Here is a 21,349-nt window from a genome sequence, read left to right as displayed (position 1 = left end):
TGTAGGTAAGTTGAGTTTTTACATCGAAATTGACTAAACAAGTGCGCAGTGGTCTTAGCTTATGGTGTGACAATTTCTACCGATGTCGTTAAATACATTTTATGCACCAGCTGGATAATTTCAGCACATAAACTGACCTTTAGACAGTGCGTCTAAAAATAGTCGCCACCAGAGTCGAGTCATGTGTGTTGCGTGAACGAGGAGAAAATTTTCTAACGTGGTCGACCGTCCCTTCGGTGATTCTCTTCCTTCTAGAAATGGCAAAGATACCAGCTGTCGGCATAGATCTTGGCACGACCTACTCGTGCGTCGGTGTGTTCCAGCACGGAAAGGTGGACATTATTGCTAATGATCAGGGAAACCGGACCACCCCGTCCTACGTGGCATTCACCGACTCGGAACGGTTGATTGGCGATGCTGCCAAGAACCAGGTGGCCATGAATCCAAACAACACCATTTTTGGTAAGTTACGGGGTTCTGATTTCCCGAGCAGAATGTACCAAATTGGCATGGCATGAAAATGAAAGCAAAATTCTAACAATCCACCATGACACGCTCTCGTTCTCTTCTTGTAGATGCAAAGCGCTTAATTGGTCGTAAATTTGACGACCCCACAGTACAGAGCGACATGAAACATTGGCCGTTTGAAGTCATCAGTGACGGTGGCAAACCGAAGCTACAGGTAGAATATAAGGGTGAGAAGAAATCTTTCTTCCCGGAGGAAGTCTCGTCCATGGTTCTGACCAAGATGAAGGAAACGGCCGAAGCGTACCTGGGCAAAAGCATCGCCAATGCAGTCATTACCGTTCCGGCCTACTTTAACGACTCGCAGCGTCAGGCAACGAAGGATGCCGGTGCGATCGCCGGATTGAATGTGCTGCGTATCATCAACGAACCGACGGCGGCGGCCATTGCGTACGGTTTGGACAAGAAGGGATCCGGCGAGCGAAATGTGCTGATCTTCGATCTGGGCGGTGGCACTTTCGACGTTTCGATCCTTACCATTGAGGATGGCATTTTTGAGGTCAAGTCCACGGCCGGCGATACTCACCTTGGTGGTGAAGACTTTGACAACCGCATGGTGTCCCACTTTGTGGAAGAGTTCAAGCGCAAGCACAAGAAGGACATTACGAGCAACAAGCGTGCCCTGCGCCGGCTGCGTACGGCGTGCGAGCGGGCAAAGCGTACTCTTTCCGCGTCGACCCAAGCCAGCATCGAGATTGACTCATTGTTCGAGGGTATCGATTTTTACACTTCCATCACGAGAGCTCGCTTCGAGGAGCTTAACTCGGATCTGTTCCGCGACACGATGGAACCGGTATCGAAGGCACTGCGCGATGCGAAGATGGATAAGGCAAGCATTCACGACATTGTGCTCGTTGGTGGTTCGACCCGTATTCCCAAGGTGCAGAAGCTGCTGCAGGACTTTTTCAACGGCAAGGAGCTGAACAAATCCATCAATCCGGATGAGGCCGTTGCGTACGGTGCAGCCGTCCAGGCCGCCATTCTGCAGGGTGATACGTCGGAAGCGGTACAGGATCTGCTGCTGCTGGACGTGACGCCACTCTCGCTGGGCATTGAAACGGCGGGCGGTGTGATGACGGTGCTGATCAAGCGCAACACTACGATTCCGACGAAACAGACGCAAACATTTACCACCTACTCGGACAACCAGCCCGGTGTGCTGATCCAGGTGTTTGAGGGTGAGCGTGCGATGACGAAGGACAACAATCTGCTGGGCAAGTTCGAGCTGAGCGGAATTCCGCCCGCACCGCGTGGCGTGCCCCAGATTGAGGTAACGTTCGATATCGATGCGAACGGCATCATGAACGTGTCGGCCATCGAAAAGTCCACCAACAAGGAGAACCGTATCACCATCACCAACGACAAGGGTCGCCTCAGCAAGGAGGACATCGATCGGATGGTGAACGAGGCGGAAAAGTTCCGCAACGAGGATGAGAAGCAGCGGGAAAAGATTACCGCCAAGAACGCGCTCGAGGCGTACTGCTTCAACATGAAGTCGACGATGGAGGACGCGAACATTAAGGACAAGATCCCGGACGCGGACAAAACGTTGATCATGGACAAGTGTAATGCCACTATCGCTTGGCTGGACGGTAACCAGACCGCCGAGAAGGAGGAGTTCGAGCACAAGCAGAAGGAGCTCGAGGCGGTGTGCAATCCCATCATTCAAAAGCTGTACCAGGGAGCGGGTGGTATGCCGGGTGGTGGTATGCCCGGTGGTGGCATGCCCGGTGCAGGTGGTGCTCCACCAACTTCCGGCGCTGGACCGACGATAGAGGAAGTGGACTAAGGAAGCGGGATGGAGACTTGAAGCATAATAAATGAGATACACCGTTAAGAAGGTGAAAACTGTTAAACAAAAATCATTTTATTCATCCATTTTTCCTTTGTTTCCGAGGCCTGAAAACAAATTACTGTCTCGTGCGCACCTACATCCACCTATTTCTTCCTGTTGGTGAGGAGTTATTTTGTTCAAGTTTGTTACGGGTGTTTGATTTTGTGACGACATTTTTGCTTGGTTCCTCCATTGCGATTGTTTGAATTAGTCCCGCTGGACCTTTATGCAACTTGTTTGAATTGCTTTCGTACGACAACTTGTTTGTTTGATTAGAACGTTCCCTTTTTTTTGTACGTGTTGGGTAAACGAGAGGCACCAAAAAAACAAAAGAAAAAGACACAAAGCAATGCTTTCTCACATCCGTCAAGAGACACGTGGGCGCACACAGAAGCTTTTTTTTTTCAACGGAGCTTACGCACAAGCTATTTAAAAGCAACTGGCAGCAACTTGTAGCGTCTGTTTTTGTTTTCGGCTGTTTTCCTTTTTGCGTACGGTAAAGATGCTGCGGCGTATGGTTTAATCTTTTCGTGGGATCTCGATTTTTCCACGTTTTCCTATTTGCTTCTCAAAGTACAAACGACGCTAACATTGATGCGCTTTCCCTCACGGCTTTGCCTAAGGAAAGAGAAGCGTTCTGGTAGCTTGTCTGCTCGTTACTTGCTTATTAAACGGTCTCAGTATCTCGTGAACCATATGAAGCCTGGTCGTGTTTTGTTTGATTCGTTCTCTCTTACCTAGAGATTTCAAGAACTGTGCCATTCGACTGTGTGTGTGTGTGTGTTTGTGAGTTCATCTCGTCACTCGATAAGGTAATTCCAATCTTCGCCTCATCTATAGATATATCAGTCTATTTTCAATATTAAATTTATAATATCAATGCATTTGACGTGTCTTTTTTGTTTGTATAGAAAGAGGATTTGCTTCTTCGTTTGCACCTCCAGTTCATCCATCGCTTTTATGTTGTTTCGTTACGCGGAGTATAGTTTTTTTTTTTGGTTCAAGAACCAATTCAAACCATAAAAGACAATCAAATGTTTCTTCCTTTTCATGTTACTGCATGCGTTCTCATTTTTTGTAACCTAATGTAATATTCCTTAACCGGTAGTACGTTTCTCCCTTTACGAAAATAAATATTATAACTGCATTTTCTGTTTGCTCTTTTAATCCTAATTAAAAATGTACGCTATTAGAATTTATCAACATGCTGCAACAGCTGGATACAAAGAAGTGGGAAGATTTTGATAACGCCTAAACATTTAACATTTTGTACATACGGAAGAAGTGTGTGGGAAGCTAAGATAGCAGAAGAAAAGCATGATTTATTCTTAAAAGTTAGCAGAAATTAGTCAAATAAATTGTTCTGCATCAGTGCCATAACACGCTTACCAGTAAGCTGTCGCTTTTAGAATTTGATGCTTGAATTCTTTGAATTTCCGACTTTTAATGGTACATACACGCAGCTGAATTTATAGACAAACGAAAATTTAGTTGCAAAAGAACAACGTACAGTTTAGATTCCAAATTTTGTATAATTGATATATAGAACAAAACAGTTGAATTTATTAGGTGTACTAGAAATTGTTTCAACTTTAACTGCCTCACATTATTGGTTGTATCGGAAAACACGTTGTTGTGCTCATCTTTCAAATTCAAAGCATTTTCTGGAGTTGCAAATGCAAGTGATCATGAAGATCCCCGTCAAAACATGAAGAAATAAATGGCCTCCATAAAAAATGGTGTCCATCTCAGGCATAATTATGCTATAGTTTTGGTGGGATTGATAAACTTCTTGAAAAGCATTAGCCAAGGGCTGTCTGGTGGTACGGTGACAACTGCGCCGGTCTTCACACGGCAGCACCAGGTTTCAAAGCTCATCCGTACCGTTTCTCCGTAGTGAGGAGACTATCCAACTACGTGGTATCGGCAAGTCTAGTACGACATTCGATGGCCTTTTAGTGACCTTACAAGATAGTTAAGCCAAGAAGCAGAAGAATAACCTTCATGAGCACAACATTTCACGAGAGTGGTTACAGAATGGGTCAAGACATGATCACACCTTGTAGACCCTTGAAGAAGATCCAGGTTTTTTCAGTGGCGAGATTATTTATGCCACCAGAGACCTCGTGCAAGAGATCTTGTAAAACGAGCCTCATCGGAGAAACCTTATTGAAGATCAATGGTCTGGCCCTTCCACCTTGTTGAAGAAACCTATGTTCATAATTTTTATGTCTCCAATCCTTATCCCAGCCTTCTGTCGGACCTCTAAATGTCTTGATCCGCCACTGGCTTTCGCCATTTTTACACGACTTAATTTCCAGAAGCTTCGGAATACAATGATTTGTTCAAGAAAATTCATAATTCAAGGATCTGGGTAGAGGTAAGTAAATAAAATTCTTTGAAGAAGAATTTAAAAGTTGAAGAAATACTAAACATCACTTATCTTATCTCATATCAAATCTTTTTGCTCAATATGAATAAAAAATTCTTTAAAAAACCTCAAAACTCCAAGTACACCTAATAGATCAGAAGAAAACCCTGACATAAAAACAGACAGGAGAATCATACTCGCTTTACTTCAATTGGGGACGCCTCAATAACTGGAAGGATAGCTTAGCATAGCACACTGGCCAACAATTTCACATTCAATTTCATCACACTCCCGCCTCAACGGAATACGCCTTTACAATAGCTACCACGCTACTTGTATAAAGTAATGGTTGGTATTTTAGAATAATTTCTTAATCAATTCATTCACGCTAACGTATCGGATTCTTTTCCCTCCTCTTCCTGTTTGGTTTGCCAGCAGATGTATATGTTTATTTATATATATATATATATGTATAGCACGTCCACTTCGCACACACACTTCTCGCGACCAACAAACCTGATCCTGAGAATCTTATCAATTTATAATGTTTGCCTAAGGCTGAGCACGAATAATCCGTTGATGTTTATTACTTGCTTAATATTAATACAACATTGAAGTCAACATGAACGTGCTAAGTTACTGGGTTGTTTCTTTTTTTTTTAATCGGGGTTTTGTTTTGTTTTCTTCTTCTGATTTAAGGATTCGTCTTTGCCACCATCATTCTGCCGGAGGTTGTGTACACACTGGTACACAACCTTCACTCGTACTCGCACGCTCGGGGCACATACAAACACTCACACATTCGCCTGTTCTCCGCATCTGCTGGCATATTAACTGCTTTGCTACTAATTTTTTTTTTTACTGTCTTGTTGCATCTGCTGTTTCTACATAAAAATACTATTGAAACGTCTGGAATTAAAGTTGCTTTGCCTTAGTAAGTGGTTTTTTTTTTAAATCGTAACTAGAGTTAGTTGGGCTTTCGTATGCAAATCGAAATCGTTGTTACAAAACGCGCTCAAACGGTTGAATATAGAGAAGATGAAGTTAAAAAACATTACCGTACCCGGTTGCACCGTCCGGTCAAAAAGGCTACTTGCATAACTGTTGCAACGTTAAGTATGGGCAATTTGAACCACTGAACCACTTTTGTTACTGTGTGTGTGTTTAAACTATCCTGTTACCTGTTAAGAGAGAAAGAGCTTATGCGCTGGTGGAGATACCGGCTATGGCAGACAAAAGGATGGCACTTTTTGCTGCTGCTGCTGCTGGTGCTGGTGGTGGTGCGCGGCTAATGCGTATTCGGGGGTTTTGTTTTAATGATTAGTCATAAGAATGATACAACAATCTTCCCACGCACACGTATGGTGAGGCCGTTTTCTGCTGGTTTCAGCGACATTTCTGGAACGATTGGTGCGTTTGGAGAGTGCTCGATCTCGATCATACGTACTGCTACGATCCGGAGTAAATTATTGGGGAATTATCACATAAAAGGTACTGACGTAACCTTGGAGTTAAATTATATACTGCTTTTCTTACATTCGTAAGTGCATTCCTGGATGTTACTAAAATGGTTATTTTTACTTATTACTTGCATAGAACCAAATGCCAACAAATGCACTGATCAATAAGGCATTGTGGCATTGCTTTGCTGTCGCAACTCACTCTATGCTTCATGACCGTGCGTATACTCTATAGAATCAATAGGTACTCTAACTTAATTTAAATACACAAAATTTTACCAATTACCAGAAAGGAACGTTAATGTTTACCAGTGCACAACGCTGAATTGAAATAATTCGATCCATTTTAACACGATCGCAGCTCTGCAGCCGATGATGCCCAACCTTTCTCCGCGAATTCTATCGCCTGAATTTGTTTTCGCAGGCATGGGTGGTGAAGTTTCGCGCGACCATATCATCATTGTGCTCACCGATGACTCGCTTGCCGGCCGTACGCCATTTGTCGTAGGTTTGTTCGGTTTACTGTTTTTGTTTGCTTATTGGTCTAAAAATTTCCATAAAATGGTTCGTCTATATAACATTTGCCTACAATCACCATTCGACGTTCGTTTCAACTATTTCAACAATTCCGTCGAGCTGCACGGTCCATCAAAGCATCCGCCCGTACTATCGCTAACCGATCGTTGGCTAAGGTTTGGCGAGAACTGTAATGCAAGGAAGAAATGGAGCACGTTGTTAGTCCATTTGCCAAAAAATAAAAAAACCGGTTTTTTTAGTGGCAAATACAACCTCCTGCGTCTCGTCCACCGACGGTAGTATGTCGTCGACCGAGTTCGGTGTCATCGGGCTGGGTGTCGTCAGTATCGGTTTGTTCATAGGGCACGATATCACATCACCGATGATGATGTTCGGTTTGATCTTCTGTAACTGCTGCTGCTCCTGGAGCCGGGCCAGATGCCGTTTCATCTCCTGCCGTAGCTCCTTCTGCTGAATCTCCTGCTCGAACCGGCGCATACTGTAGCTTCGCACGGATGAGCTCGTACTGTGCACGGAAGCTAAACTTGGTCTTCGGGAACCTGCAGTCGGTGTGCCGAGCGTAATTGGGTAAGATTCGAGAAAAAAAAGGGGGGGAAAACAATAGTTACACAATTACTGACGTGAACGACACGTGACCGACACGCTGCTGTTGGTTTGATTTCTTTTTGCTTTTAGTGACAATGAACCAATGGCGTGTGCATTTTACGCGTTCGAATTGGTTTGAGCAGGTGAGCAACCATCGATAGTGATAAATAGAAGAGAAAGTACGTTCAGATTTTGCACTTGTGAAATGCTGACAAGCCTGGCGGTGCTACACAAAACAATGCATGGTACCATATTACGAACAGAAGTGACAAAAAGGATGTGCAAATGAAATTATAATACAACAGCGCAGAGGGTGCTCTCTTCCAACAATTAGCTTGACATTTTATTGCTGCAGTCAGTAGGATGGTAGCAGTTTAAGAATCGACGATTTGAACAATCTTTGTAATTAGTATGGGGTGATTTGGTAAACAGATGGTAAACTTAAACTAGTTTACTAAGTTTTAGAATCGAAAATTAAACAATAATTTATTGAACTAGCTGTAAATCTTTCTAACCTTATTAAAACTAAAAATACTTTTAAAACATCATTTCGATTTTATTCATTAATAAGAATTAAAAATCATTTCATGTACGGCATGGTAAAGAACCTTTAATGTAAATAATTTACCAGCAAGACAGTTTAATGCATTTCTAAAATGATTTAAAAATGAAACAAAAACAATCCATGAACATATATTTTATCGATCAAGCTAGCTCGGCTGCACAAAACAGATGAAAATTATACAATAAAACACGTTAATTGCATGATAGAATCAAACTAAAGCATAAAAGTAACACAATAAACTTGAGCAGATGTGTCTGTAGGTGTGTAATGTCGTGTCGATAAGCAAATAGCAGAAGTAAAGATGGTAATGAACATTAGTAAACAGCGTAGGAAGCATGAAGACGTGAGCTAGCAGATGCTTCGTAGCTGGTGGAAGTAGAAAATATTAAAATAAAGCTAAAACAACATAAATTTATAAAACGAAGAAGAGAAACAGTCAGTAGGTGATAAAAAAAAATAATAAACTAGAAAAGAAGTGAAGCTTAACATAATAAAAAGAGTTGTAGAACTAGTCAGGAAAACCAATAAAGCCATATGAAGAGAGAAGAAGAACAGAAAACAGAAAACAATGACAACAGCTTGTAGATGTCAGTTTCATTACCAGATTTGTGTATTTGTGTGTATTTACGTAAATCATTTCGCCATATTGCTTATATGCATGAAACACTTCTGAAATTAGTTCGCCATTGAAGGTGGTAAAAAGGAAAAACAGAAACTTACGCTTCCCTTGCGGAACGGAACAAAAACGGACACAGACGGTTTAATGATCAAACACTAAAGGACACAGTACGATACGAGCTACGAGCACACACCACCAAAACACACCAAAACAACTATGCACAACGTTCAAGAAACGTACACACCTATTGTCAAAAATGAAGTTTAGTCGGCAGTTGTCCACTACTACCCTAGCGATGGAAAACATAGAAATGTGTGAAGGACAACCGTCTTTTGCAACATGAACACAACACAACAACATCAACAACATTAACGATACAACATAAGAAGAAGGAGGAGAAAGAGGAGGAGGAAGAAGAAGAAGAAGAGGGGGGAGGGAAAAGAAAACAGCAAACTCTACAGGGCTGGATTCCCGTGGCAAAGAAACATAAAGTTTAGCCGACCAGAACGAAACATCCTTGACAATTGTTGCGGTTGCATGTTTTGTGCTGTTGGTTGCACGTTTCACTCTACACTCGTTTCCAATCCCTGCTGTACCACAATCTTGCCAGTGTGTTGGTTGTGTGTGTGTGTTTTTTTTTCCAAGGGACACGCCGAGCACGCAATTGCACTTCGCTTCCGCAAATTGGTCACACAACAAAACACAACACACCAAACGGAATAGCCACCTGCTGTAGTATTGGCAGGTGTGGGAAATCAGCAACTAAACGATGTTTCGCATGGCATGTGTTTCGTGTTTCGTGAACAAATTGTGTGCCTCAATTGGAATGCTTGTTGGTACATTAATTGATTGATCGATATGATTAGCTTTAATTCATTTTATACTAATACATTGCACTATTATTAGCGGGTAGTATCTGTTGCATCTCTGCATGGAGTCGTAGTGCAATAGTCGGACAAGAGTCCGAAATGAAACAGAATTGCACAGGTTCAAATAAGACGAAATAATGTTAGAATTCTTCTCAGACTAATTTTCGAGCTGTGTAAAACTATTTATCTTAATATTGTATTGTTCAATTAATTCATTGAGTACTAAAATAAGCTATAATAAAAATTGACTGATTTGAAAGATAGATCGATCCATGGACCTCTGGCGGGTATATTATGTACCGATAAAATAAGAAGGTCGATTTGATTGATTTTAACTAGTTATTTTAAAAGGAAAGTTGTAAAACTGCATTTGAAGCTTTGTTCATATTACGAATTTTCTACATTAGAGACGATGTTTGGAAAATTGAGGCACATCCCAATCAGGACTGACTTTTCAATTACGGGTATGGTAGAGTAAAGGAAATCAAAAGAAGATATCGAGTACAAAAGACGAAGAAGTTTATTTTGTCTTTCTGACGTTTTGATCTTATAGGCACATCATCCATTTAACCACTGAAAAGAACGTAGTTGAAATATACATTATTGTATATTTACTGATAACCTCAGCGCTGTCAAATCACTGAAATCCGTCGAGGCATTAAAGAGCTCTGATTACTTTATACAAAAAATACTGAATATTCTAAGCTCTTTGTCCAATAAAGCATTCCGAATATCGCTTATATGGTTGCCTGCTCATTGCAAGATCCCCGGCAATGCAAAAGCAGACTCTTTGGCCAAACGAGGTGTCTCCGATGGAAGCATTTTTGAAGGGTCGAATTCCTCTCACGAGTTACTTCACACCCAACAACAGCTGTGCATGGCTCGCTGGCAGAGCATGTGAGAGCATGAGGACGAACTCGGGAGGTTCCAGCACTCCATCTCACCACAGGTTTCCCTGCGTCCCTGGTTTCACGGGCTCCCGGTAGATCGTGCGTTTATTCGCATGATGTCGAGACTTATGTCGAACCATTATGCGATGAATGCACATCTTCAACGTATAGGCAGCGCCGACTCCAAGCTTTGTAGCTGTAGCAACGGATACTACGACATTTGCCACATCCTCTGATCATGTGTGGAGTTCGATGCGCTAGCGCATACGAGCCAAGAGTACGGGTCTAGACCCGGACTCTTAGCAGCCATTCGGACATCAGGAAGATCCCCGGCAGTGCCGATGCGCGGTATCCTGTCACCAAAAGGACTGCGAATATGAGCGGATTCTGTTTGACTTCGCCAAAGAGATGGGAATCGTCCTTTGATCCCTTCCCCTTCCCGTAGATTGTACGCACTATCGTCCTATTCGCGGATTGTAGTTTGTTATGTCCTTGCTTCTTGCGTTTTGCTGACGTCAGGGTCGTCAGAGACAACATTTGATCACTGAACCAATTGAATTAGGTTTGGACGACGTGAAGTTGTGACTGGCGATTTAACTGTTGGCGGAATGCGTGAGTTGGATGCTACTGTAGCTTCACAAAGTTGTAGTGGCTTTCGGACTCTGGCTGGCAACGATATGTGGTGTGGCGAACACCACAGAGTAGCCACAACAAAGGAGGTTTTCTTGGGAGCCAATTGATAGTGTCCACGGCTCGCTGCTCCAAAGAGGCGCTATCCCCTTAGCAGGGGATAGCGCCCCTTAGCCCCTTAGCTCATCCGGGATAAGGTGTACTTGAATTGAGGGAGAAGACTACCCTCAAAATAGTATATAAGTTTAATGAATTGTTAAGCTAGATTTAAGACTAGATTTTAAGGAATACGAACTGACCGTTATTAAGACAAAAAAATCCATTATTGTAACAAACTCGACAGCGATATCTGGGACGGATCTCACATTGTGACAATCACTCAATATGAGCGTTGATGTCGGTAGAGATCGATTTTACAAACCCATTATCTAACCATTTTATTCTCAAGAAAAAGCGATCGTCAAGATCTAGAAAGAGGTGAAACAAATATGAAACTGGCATAGCGCCACACGAGAAGAGATATTGTTGTAGAATGCTTCTGGGATGTATTTCACTATAGAACTTTTATATTCTCATCGACAGCCAAAGTTATTCTTCTTCTTTTCCTTGGCTTAACGACCTCTAAGGTCATGCCGGGCATCGAAATGGCTTACTAGACTGCCGATACCACGTAATTGGATAGTCAGCCCTCACTACGGGGGGACGGTCCGGATGGGATTTGAACCCCAGTCCTACACCACCGGGTCGCCCCTACAGCCTCTTTGTTGTTCTTTATTTATACTGCAGATGTTGTACTGCATTGCTATTTACAAACAAACTAATTGATCAATCACTAATATCATCAAACGAATCGATTAGTTGGTCATACCATTGTTGATTTAACGTATAAAAGCCCTACGCTCCACACACTTTATAATGGATTTCCGTAAGCAATTAAAAAGCAATAAAACGCTTTCCAACCCTGTAGAAATCCTTTATTCCTAACGTGTTGATAAATAGTGACAGATTGTGGTGGTCCGGCAGCATTTAGGTAAACATACTAACCCACTGGGCCATTATGATACCGTTCGGATAAAAGCGCCCAAGAATATAGACGCTATGTACAACACCCGGCTAGTATCTGTAATTACTGTTCTATTGAGCTACGATTGCTTTTCAGCAGGGTCCTACCAGCTAGAGCACTGTTCAATAGAGGCAGAACTACAATTGGCTGCACGTCACACCACTGAAAACCTGGAGTATAAGGGGAAAGTAGCGCAGGTAGGGAAAGGATAGGACAATAATGATACCGCACACTGAGTAGTATAGAGGAAAAAAACCAAAGGAAACCAAAAGGAAAGAACTCAAATGTAACGCAACATCTAAACACACGGATACATGTACACTAGGGGAAGGAGTGTTCGTCCACTTCCGGACAGTGGTGAAACGGACCGGAGCAGGACCGAGTTGGAATTTGACGTAGGACGGGAACCGAATAGTAGCAGTGTGGAATACAGGGGAGAATGTCCGGGCTGGGAGAATGTCCGGTTTATCGTACGAGACAGTCATTGGGTAGGCGGATTTTAGTGTTGTTTTTGGTTTTGTTTTGAGGAGGATAGAGATAGAGAGCCTGGATGGAGTGAATGTGTTTTACCGCAACGTTTGCCACCTCGCTCGCAGGTGTCGGCAGCGCGCCCAGCTCGATGCTGTCGTGCAGATCGTAGCTGTAGCAGTGATTGACGAACGGGTCGGCCGTACCGTGTCCGTCCTCGTCGTCGAAGCTCGAATCATCGTTGGTGGAGGTACCGTAATGGTACGGTGCGTGGTACTGGCCGTTGCTGCCCCCGCCGGCGCTGCTGCTGCCGCCGGCCGCATGCCCGGCCCCGGTCCCATTGTCCCTGCCGACGTTCACGTTCGTGTGGTTGCTGCCGATCAGCGCGGTGGCTTTGCAAAACTTGGAAAACAACTTATTGTGCGTTCTGAGCGACGGTATGTCCAGGTAGAGCAGCTGCTTCTGGTGCTCCAGCTGGCGCTCGAGATATTTGGTCATATTGTCGTCGCTCAGATAGCTGCTGGGGTGCTGGGAATCGGTACTAGTGGATTTACTATTTCTAATTGCAGATATGTGACATGATACAAGCAATATGGCGGCAGATCGGGCCGCACCTGTACGGGAGGTCGAGACCAGGACCCCTTTGGAGCCGTGCAGCGGCGCACTGGACGGTCGCCGATTGCCATAGGAACCGATGGAACCGCTCGAGCGCTGACTGGAACGAGATGACGGTCTTGCCGACTGTATTGTCAATGGTATCCCTGCGTTTGGCATGCCCGTTCCCATTCCGTGGCAGCGGGTGAAGATTGTTTAGCAAACGGGTATTTACGGGATGTTTCGTACCGGGGCGCCCGAAACCGGTGTTATCGCATCGTGATGTGTGAGTGTGTATTTTGAGCGGAAAACATGGTCAGCATGAAATGGAGAGAAAGAGAGATAAATAGAGAGAAACAGATAGCCAGCACGGAGTCGGTAACAGAATGGAGCTAAATTGCGTTAAAATATCAATCAGCGTACGCAACGGCTACGGCAACGGAAGTACGACATACGTTAGGTGGGAATGTGTCTTTTTCTTTTTCTATTATGTGTACAAATAACTGTGTTAATGTGTGTGAAATACAATGTGCCAAACTCTCCCTTGCCATCAATGGCCTTTCAATGCAAGTTAAAGCTAAACCCCGTGGAAGATCGCCCAATTCGACTTTACCATGCGCCTCCATTCGTTCTTCATGTATTGATAGTGGTTTATAAAAAATTCCAAATATTAGTGATACCATTGGCAAAACTACTTAAACTAGCGAAAGAAGCGATAACCAAAAGAAGAAACGTCTAATGTTCCAGCATGCAGCAAAACTAGTCCTATCGGTTTTTATTGTTTGTTTCATTTAATTTTTAAGACCCAAATTTTAAAACCACACCAACAAAAGATAGTCGACCCGGTTCGGTTGGAGCCCGTAGTTGAAATGTCATACGATCACAAAAATCGTTGGATAAATGGTCATAAAAAGAAACAACCACACTGTTTAGAACACGATCGAACAAGCAAACCACTACCGGACCAGAACCTGCAACACTGAAGCAGCCTTCCGGAAATGGAACTAAAAACGAAATGCCACTAGCGTTACCAGTGGCAGTCCAAGGTCTTTGCGAATTGGCATGGTAAGCAAAAGCCGGAACGGAAGGATGTCAACGAATAGGAAAAGAAAACGGGGAGAATTGGGCAGTCGGACTGAAAAGAAAGCGAAACGGACAGCCTATGACACGCGGACAAATGATAAAAATAGCCAAAACCGGGACACCGAGCAAGAGAGAGAGAGAATCTACTGATATCTCCAGCAAATGGTCCAGAACTGTCCCTCCCCGCAAATGGGGGAAGGTGGTGGGGTCATACCGTACCTGTATCACTGGAAAAGAGGATCGGCGGTGCGAGGTTCGCATCACCGAAATGCCTAGGTCGAGGATATTTTGTTTTGCTAAATAAATGCAGCACCATGCAAATGAGCCCCGCCAGCACGGCAATGCCGCTCGTGACACCGAACAGCGTCGGAAGATCCGCAGTTATGCTGGCCATGTCTGTGAAGTAGATTAAAATGTTAAACGATTGATGCGGATGCCGGGACGCCGCAACGCCGTGCTGCCACGATGGAATGCCATGCTTGTCACTGTGGTTTGTGTGTGTGTTTGTGTATGTAAGTATGCCCATTTCCTTCTTGCATGTGTGTAACAGCTGTTAAACTCTTGGATTATGGTCATTTTACTATTGTTCTACGATTCTTTTTGTTTTTTTGTAACCATAAGACTCCCAGACAACGTTTGGACCTCTGCCAACTCATGTCATTGCTGTGGTACGGGGAAACTGTTTTCAGTTCGTCTATAAACCGGCACGGGCAGATGGTGGACGTAAATCGAACTATTATCGCCGGTTGTCTGGTTTGCCGCAGCAAAGAATTCTTTTTTAGCATAAATCAAACATCGGATATCTAACGGAAATGACACCGCGAGGCGCACAGGTTGAGCAAGATAGATTGTGGACTATCAGGGGGTTAGAAACAATTTTTACAAAAAAATCCTATTGAAGAGGATCGTGTAACCGTTACTAAATAAAATCTGAGAAATTATTTCCACTTTTGCAATGAAATATTTAAAATCGTTCTTGTCGCTGTTCGCAAGTTGCAGTTAATTTATGGGCTAAAGAGTAATATAGGCCCTCAAGTTGCATGCAGCAAACTCACATGCAAGCTCCACAGTCATTTGTGAACATGGCTGAGTAGGACATATTGAAAATATTAAAACTATTGGATTATAAAGTCCAAAAAAATCTTTTTCTAACTAGTTTTAATAAAGTTTTAGTTATTCAATCAACTTTCTACTCAAATGATGTTTAAATATTTTTTTCCGTATATTTTTCCATTTAAATAAAAAAATATGGCTCACTATAGAATTATTTCAATTACAGTATGAACAGGCACGTTTAAATGATGAAATGAGTTAGTGAAATGTTTTTATAAATTAGTCCTATACATATGCTAGCTTTTGCGACACTTGACAATAATTTCAAATAACTTTCCTCATTTTAATAATGATTTATTTGAATAATATTTTTTTGTCCTACGCATAATGGTCACAATCTACCGTGATTTTTCACACAAGCTTGCATGAGAAGAATCCCGTACAACTTAAGGGCGTTTATTACTCTTTAGCCGAAAAACCTTTATATTTTAAATTAAAAATTAGATCACGGGTCTCATTTAATGACGTCACGTACAAGGACTGTGTTTGCCAACAAAATTTTCAAAATTGTATCAAAGTCTATTTTACGATGGGTTCTATGATATCTTCTTTTTTTTTAAAACTTATATATTTTGCACGAAAAATCAAGTAAATTGTTCATTCTCTATCCCATAAACTTCAAATGCCCTTAAAATGCCTTTTACAAAATAAAATGGTCTTATTCACCTATTTAAAACCGTTAAACATTTTAAACAAAATCACATGAAACATTGCAACGAAAAAATGCGACAGCACTCTGTTTATCGTTGCAGTTGCGACTCCCAAACGAAATTTATCAACATCTTGACATTATCGTGCACACCAGCACGAACCGTCCTCGGTCTTAGTAACGTTGCATGTCAAGCGTACCGGCACGACAGCATTATTCTCGGCTCGCCTTTGTATCCGCGCTACTTAATGACACTTTGCTTACACAAACCACGAGTGACTACTGCGGCTGGACTGCATCCTGCAGCACGGGCGCACCCGGGATGCTCCAATTACCACTTACCTTGTGTGCAGAAGACACGTTTCGTTGGCTTCGAATAGCTAACGGAGTGGAAACCGGGCGCACACTGACAGATGGCATTGTGGACGATCTGCACGCACAGCGCATGCTCATCGTTGTAGATGCAAGTCTGATCGTAGAAGCATTGTTCCCCAAGTTTTTTGGCTAACGTGTGTGGAGAAAAAAGGATGTAAACAGTTTTTTTAATTTGATTTATTTTTCTTCATTATTTTTCATGTTAAACGCTCCACTGAAATTTTAAAATCGTCAAACATTCGATTCAAATGCCATTCGCTCGTGTTTGCTTGCTTTGTATGCTGCAAACAAACTTTGCGCGAATTATTCGCCTGTTTGGTTTTCTATTTTAACGTTTTGTTAGCATGTTGGCAAGCTGTAAATGTGCAAATCAAACGAAACACGATACGCCTGAAATGGCATTCGACGTACATTCGTACGTGAAGACATTTGAAGCAATGTTTGCCGACTTAAAACGGGAAGGTTGAAACGTTCTAGGGCGAATGTTTTCCATCATGTGTGGTGTTTCCCCCCTCCCCCCCCCCTTCGTTCTCGCAATGAGGATAATTTGAGAATTTGCTGGCCTTGGGCCAAACCGTCCCGCTCATAAAACGTTCATTTCGTCTGCGGTCAACCCACCGCAGTGGTCAAGCAAGCACCGTCCGAGCAAAGGTAGGGTGCAAGCATGTGGGAAGAAACGGAGGGTTTTCCGCACAGAAGGTGAAAAGAAAATAAATGGAACAGGAAAGCGGAAACATTGGCATTTCCGGGTCTTAGCTGTCGGGACCCCGGAACCTCGTGCCAGAGAGAGAGAGAGAGTGAGAGGGAGAGAGTTCAAGGAGACGAAATAAGGACGAAAATGTGAGCTAGTGGCCGGCTGGCTGGCCGTGGGAAAACTTACGCTTGGCACATCCTTTCAGTATTCCAATCAGCACGACGTAATCTTTTTCGCAGCTGCAGGTGTTAGTCGTAGGATCACAGTACACGTGATGTAGCTTGGCGTGGCACGTAAACTCGCACGGTGCCCCAACGTACATTCCCTTCGCTGAAATGAAGCCAAACAAAACGAGGAGTATAGAATGGCAATTAATCGTACCAGCGATTGTTTGCGGTTGATGTTGATTTGATCGATTGACGAGTGAAAAGGCGATTTACTTTTGCAGCGATACGAGCTTTGCTTTCCTACCCAGCCGGGACGATAAATTCAACAACTTGCCGAAACCTAGAAGCCCTTCAACGTGTTGAAGTCGATTACACTCGTAACGCAATTTCCCTGATGAATAATGCATTTTGATTCAAAAACAAAAATGGAAAAGATTACAACCAAAAATAAACGCCAGAATAGTTACAATGTACGTCATAATTCAGGTTTTTATTATCTTTGTCAGGTGGCTTTCCTTGGTAGGGCACACGGTTGGAACGCTTCGCTGGATACGCTGGACCGTTGCCAAATGTTGCTACAAAATGTAAGAAGCGTGACAAATATTTAGGTCAACTATTACCAAACCCGGCTACCGCGGGACCATATTATCGTCTAATGTTGTCACTTGCAATTTGCGGAAACCCATTACTTTATCGAAGGTGCTGGCATGTGGACAAGATAAACAAGCGTGGGGCGATACTTACAATCCAAATTGATTGTTGTCGTGTGCCAAGTTTTATAAAGACGTAGGAACCAATCTTTTGGAAAAAGAATGATCTTCCTCTACAATTTAGCAAATACTTTACACCCGCAAAACATCACCTATGATGATGTATTTTTATTCGTTTCAAAACAGTTCTCACACGCATGTCCAATACGCGAATCAACATAGATAGCACTAAATCCGGGCCGTACCGTGTTATCTCCCACATTACAACCCCTTCGATATAAGCGTGTCCTGTTACCGGTGCTGCTTTAACATAATTGCGGACAGCATTAAACATTCATCTAATGTACATCCTGTTTAGCTGACAACGTGCTTGTTCGCTTAATGAGTGACTAACCACAACAACACCCGGCGCCGGCGATGCGGCCGATCTCGGCGTTTTAACACGCAGCAATAAAAGGCAATCATTAAAACGATCAAAACACGATAAGGCATGAAAGCAGTGGCAGTGGTCCCCCGGTGGATCCCATGGCGTACTGGGTTTGGGGCGAGAGTTTATAATCGCATCGCGTTCAAATAGCGTGACAGCATGAAAAGTTCAATCCTCACGAGAGCTTTTTTTCTCACCAGTTTGCCATCTCTACTGCTCTCCACAGTTGCTCTCGTTTGCTCTTTTGCTCACTTACACGCGATCGGCTCCGTATGCGAGAGTAAGTGTTCGCCTTGTCGTCTTGTGTGTTAACGATGGGCATAGGTTTTCCGATGTTTGACTGATGTAATATTGTATATGTTGAAAAGAAACGCCGCACGGGCTGAATTAAGTAAAACTAGATAATTACAAATCCAATAAACTCTTCATTTATTTATTTTCGTTTCACTGCGGCAATACGATCGAAAGGAAATATTGCACACACACAGTTTTGAGCAGATCTTTCAACAAATCGCTAGACGAAATAGAATTTTTTTTTTGAAAAAAGTTAGCCATATTCCTACAGAGCTCACACATCAAAGATAATATAATCTCATACTATTAATAGTGAAAAGAGCGTATCAAAACGTTTACGAAATACTCAGTTTCTTAGACAAATCGTTCTTCATATCGAAGGGAACGGGCGTTCTTCGGAAACGGATGTATCAAACCATTTGTACAACCAAATATTCACCATTTCCACGACAATATCGCACAACTTCGGGTGAATTCAACCGGAAGAAACGAAAATTAGATTATTTATTCGTCATCTTGCGGATAAAGGATCACAAGTACTCGAGCCTTATTGGATTTGTTACGAACGCAATTTCTTTCAACTGTACCGAGAAGGCAGTCACACTCGTCTAGAACGAAGGATTTGCTACCTCCTGACCGTTACAAGCTTTGCATGCTTTGTCTAATAATAGCATATCGGTCGAGCGAAACGTGAGATTGGGCAAACAATGATGGGGGGGAAATGTTTAACAAACATTTTAAAAAATACATCAAAAAGTCTTCCGAACCGTGTTGAAACCGTGTGGCTTGAAATAAAATAAAGCCATATGAGAAGAACCATACTGCCTCAAGCTCCAGAAATGGAAGCTATGGGAAGCTCATGAATCAGATTCTCTTGTTCGAGTGTTCCTACTATCTGTTACATAAGTTGAACCCGGACTAGATTAAATTTCATATAAATAGAAATCCAGATTGCAAATAAATAAACATAGAAACACATCTAAGGAAGAAACATATTTTTCCTCAAGAACACTCTACAATCTTATCTTATCTGCTTTTATTTATGTATAAAGACTTTGACTTTCAGCTTTCGTCTCTCAAGCTGGAGACAGTATTTGCAGTAGAGTTCTTTAAAATGTTTAAAGAATATTTTTAATAAAAGTGAAATTCGTTCTGAATCAATGACTCACTTACCCGATTTATTGTTCACTATATCGTACTCATCCACATAGTCGTCGAAATAGTCGTCGTCCTCGTCGTCGAGCGACGGTGCCACCATCTCGGGTAGCGGGCGCGCTTTGACCGCCAGCGAGGTGAGCGATTTGGTGCCCGTGTGCGTTTCGATCGCGAGCGTCACCGGAAGCATCTTAATAAACACGTACGACAAATACAGCAGCGCAAAGGACGACTTTCGCAGGATTCGATTTTTGTACTTATCGCTAATGAGGGTGTAGATGATCTTATGGTACAGGAGGTGTTTCTGCTTTTGGTGCTGCTTCACTGTACATCCCCAGACACTGTCGGGGAAGAAACTCACTATCATCTTTGATGAATTACACCAGTTTGGGCATTGCGTGACGGGAGACTCATTTAACAACGCATGCAATCTTAGGCGGTGACTGATGGTGCGAGGCTCCACCGTAGCAAGGGAACCGGTGACGTTTCACTTCACTGACGGTAGTGTTGGTGGTGGTGGTGGTGTTGTTGAGGGTGCACTTTGCGCAAGCAAACTGCGGAACTCACTTGCAATTGCATTCTTTACATGTTTTTCGTAATCACATCTGTAGGAAACCGAAGAATAGACGGGTAAGGCTACATTCTGGTTCGCTCTTCATGACGTCTGTCACGAGAAGGAAAGGAATATTGACTTAGTTTTATCGTTCAACGTTATAACACACATGTCCATTACGTTTATCCATGATCACCAATGTTCTTCACGCAAACACTTAAGCCGATTAGTTAAAGTGTTCGTCCAAACCTAGCAAATATCCATCAGACTAGTCTTAAAGTTTAAGTTCAGAAATCATTAATTTTTAACACAATTCCAACTTTTATAGATATCCTCTAGAATACGATAATATTGTTCTTGTATGTGAGAATCCATGTCTATTCTAGATATGAAATATACATCCTCTACTTCTTGACTTAACGTGATGTCGGCCATCTAATACTAGACTTGCTGATTCTATTCCGCGTTGGATGACAATTTCTCCCATCCCATGAATATTTAAATCCTATTTAAGTACATATTCGACCACCAGAAAACCATCTTCGAACCTCATTATGTTGACATGAAATTAATTTAAAGTCTCTATGAAACCCAACGGTCTTCCCGGTCTTCAATCCTTTTGGTAGCGAAAAAATACGTCTAGGATTCATTATTTTCCCTCCCGTCCGTAGAATAAGCTTCTTCTTTGATGCAAATGGTACCTACGATTTTCTACTGCGAGACAAACTCATTAGTTTATGACCAATCACGCACCTTCACGCTCATGACCGGTCTTGAGATTAAACACTTAATTATAATCCACCTTGCTCACGCTGCTTTACGGTCGAGCCCGTACTCGACGGCTTTACGGGAGTCCTTGTAGCGACACGATACCTTTAACACCACTGCATGTACATCGCTCACAGTGGACTCCTAAAATAAGACCCTTCCGGCGAATAGTAGTTTGCTGCACTAGCGTAGATACAAAAAAAAAAGCAAGCCTAAGGTCATACAGCCAGAGATAGTAGGAAAACGAAATGAAGTATTTCCTTCCTTGCTCCATCTTCCTAACGTAGTTAGTGGCAGCGGAAGAGCCACACAGAACACATACCCGCCCACCACGATACAACAATCGCACGC

General features: G+C 42.7%; 2 protein-coding genes across 4 annotated transcripts; one reads left to right on the top strand and one right to left on the bottom strand.

Moving 5' to 3' along the window:
• The first annotated feature begins 257 nt into the window (after window positions 1-257).
• LOC126561828 (heat shock 70 kDa protein cognate 4-like) lies at window positions 258-2,314 on the top strand. The gene is made up of 2 exons (XM_050218160.1): window positions 258-462; window positions 576-2,314. The coding sequence occupies exons 1-2, from the start codon at window positions 258-260 to the stop codon at window positions 2,312-2,314; spliced, it is 1,944 nt and encodes a 647-aa protein (XP_050074117.1).
• A 4,405-nt stretch (window positions 2,315-6,719) lies between these two features.
• Window positions 6,720-20,217, bottom strand: LOC126562096 (uncharacterized). Of its 3 annotated transcripts, none has more exons than XM_050218516.1 (7): window positions 19,696-20,217; window positions 17,111-17,254; window positions 16,198-16,359; window positions 14,313-14,489; window positions 12,623-13,177; window positions 6,980-7,266; window positions 6,720-6,894 (listed from the first exon to the last, which is right to left on the bottom strand). In XM_050218516.1, exons 1-7 carry the CDS (start codon window positions 20,042-20,044, stop codon window positions 6,805-6,807), a joined length of 1,764 nt encoding a protein of 587 aa, XP_050074473.1. In that variant the 5' UTR covers window positions 20,045-20,217; the 3' UTR covers window positions 6,720-6,804. The 3 variants fall into 3 exon arrangements, with proteins under 3 accessions (XP_050074473.1, XP_050074470.1, XP_050074469.1); XM_050218513.1 differs by having other exon boundaries at window positions 13,031-13,177; XM_050218512.1 differs by lacking the exon at window positions 6,720-6,894 and having other exon boundaries at window positions 7,098-7,266; window positions 12,519-13,177.
• Window positions 20,218-21,349: the final 1,132 nt, after the last annotated feature.

This window comes from Anopheles maculipalpis, chromosome 3RL (genome assembly GCF_943734695.1).
Source record: "Anopheles maculipalpis chromosome 3RL, idAnoMacuDA_375_x, whole genome shotgun sequence".
In the NCBI taxonomy this organism is placed as follows: Eukaryota; Metazoa; Arthropoda; class Insecta; order Diptera; family Culicidae; genus Anopheles; species Anopheles maculipalpis.
Note: the sequence above shows the minus strand (reverse complement) of the source record. Positions and strands in the feature narration are given on the sequence as shown.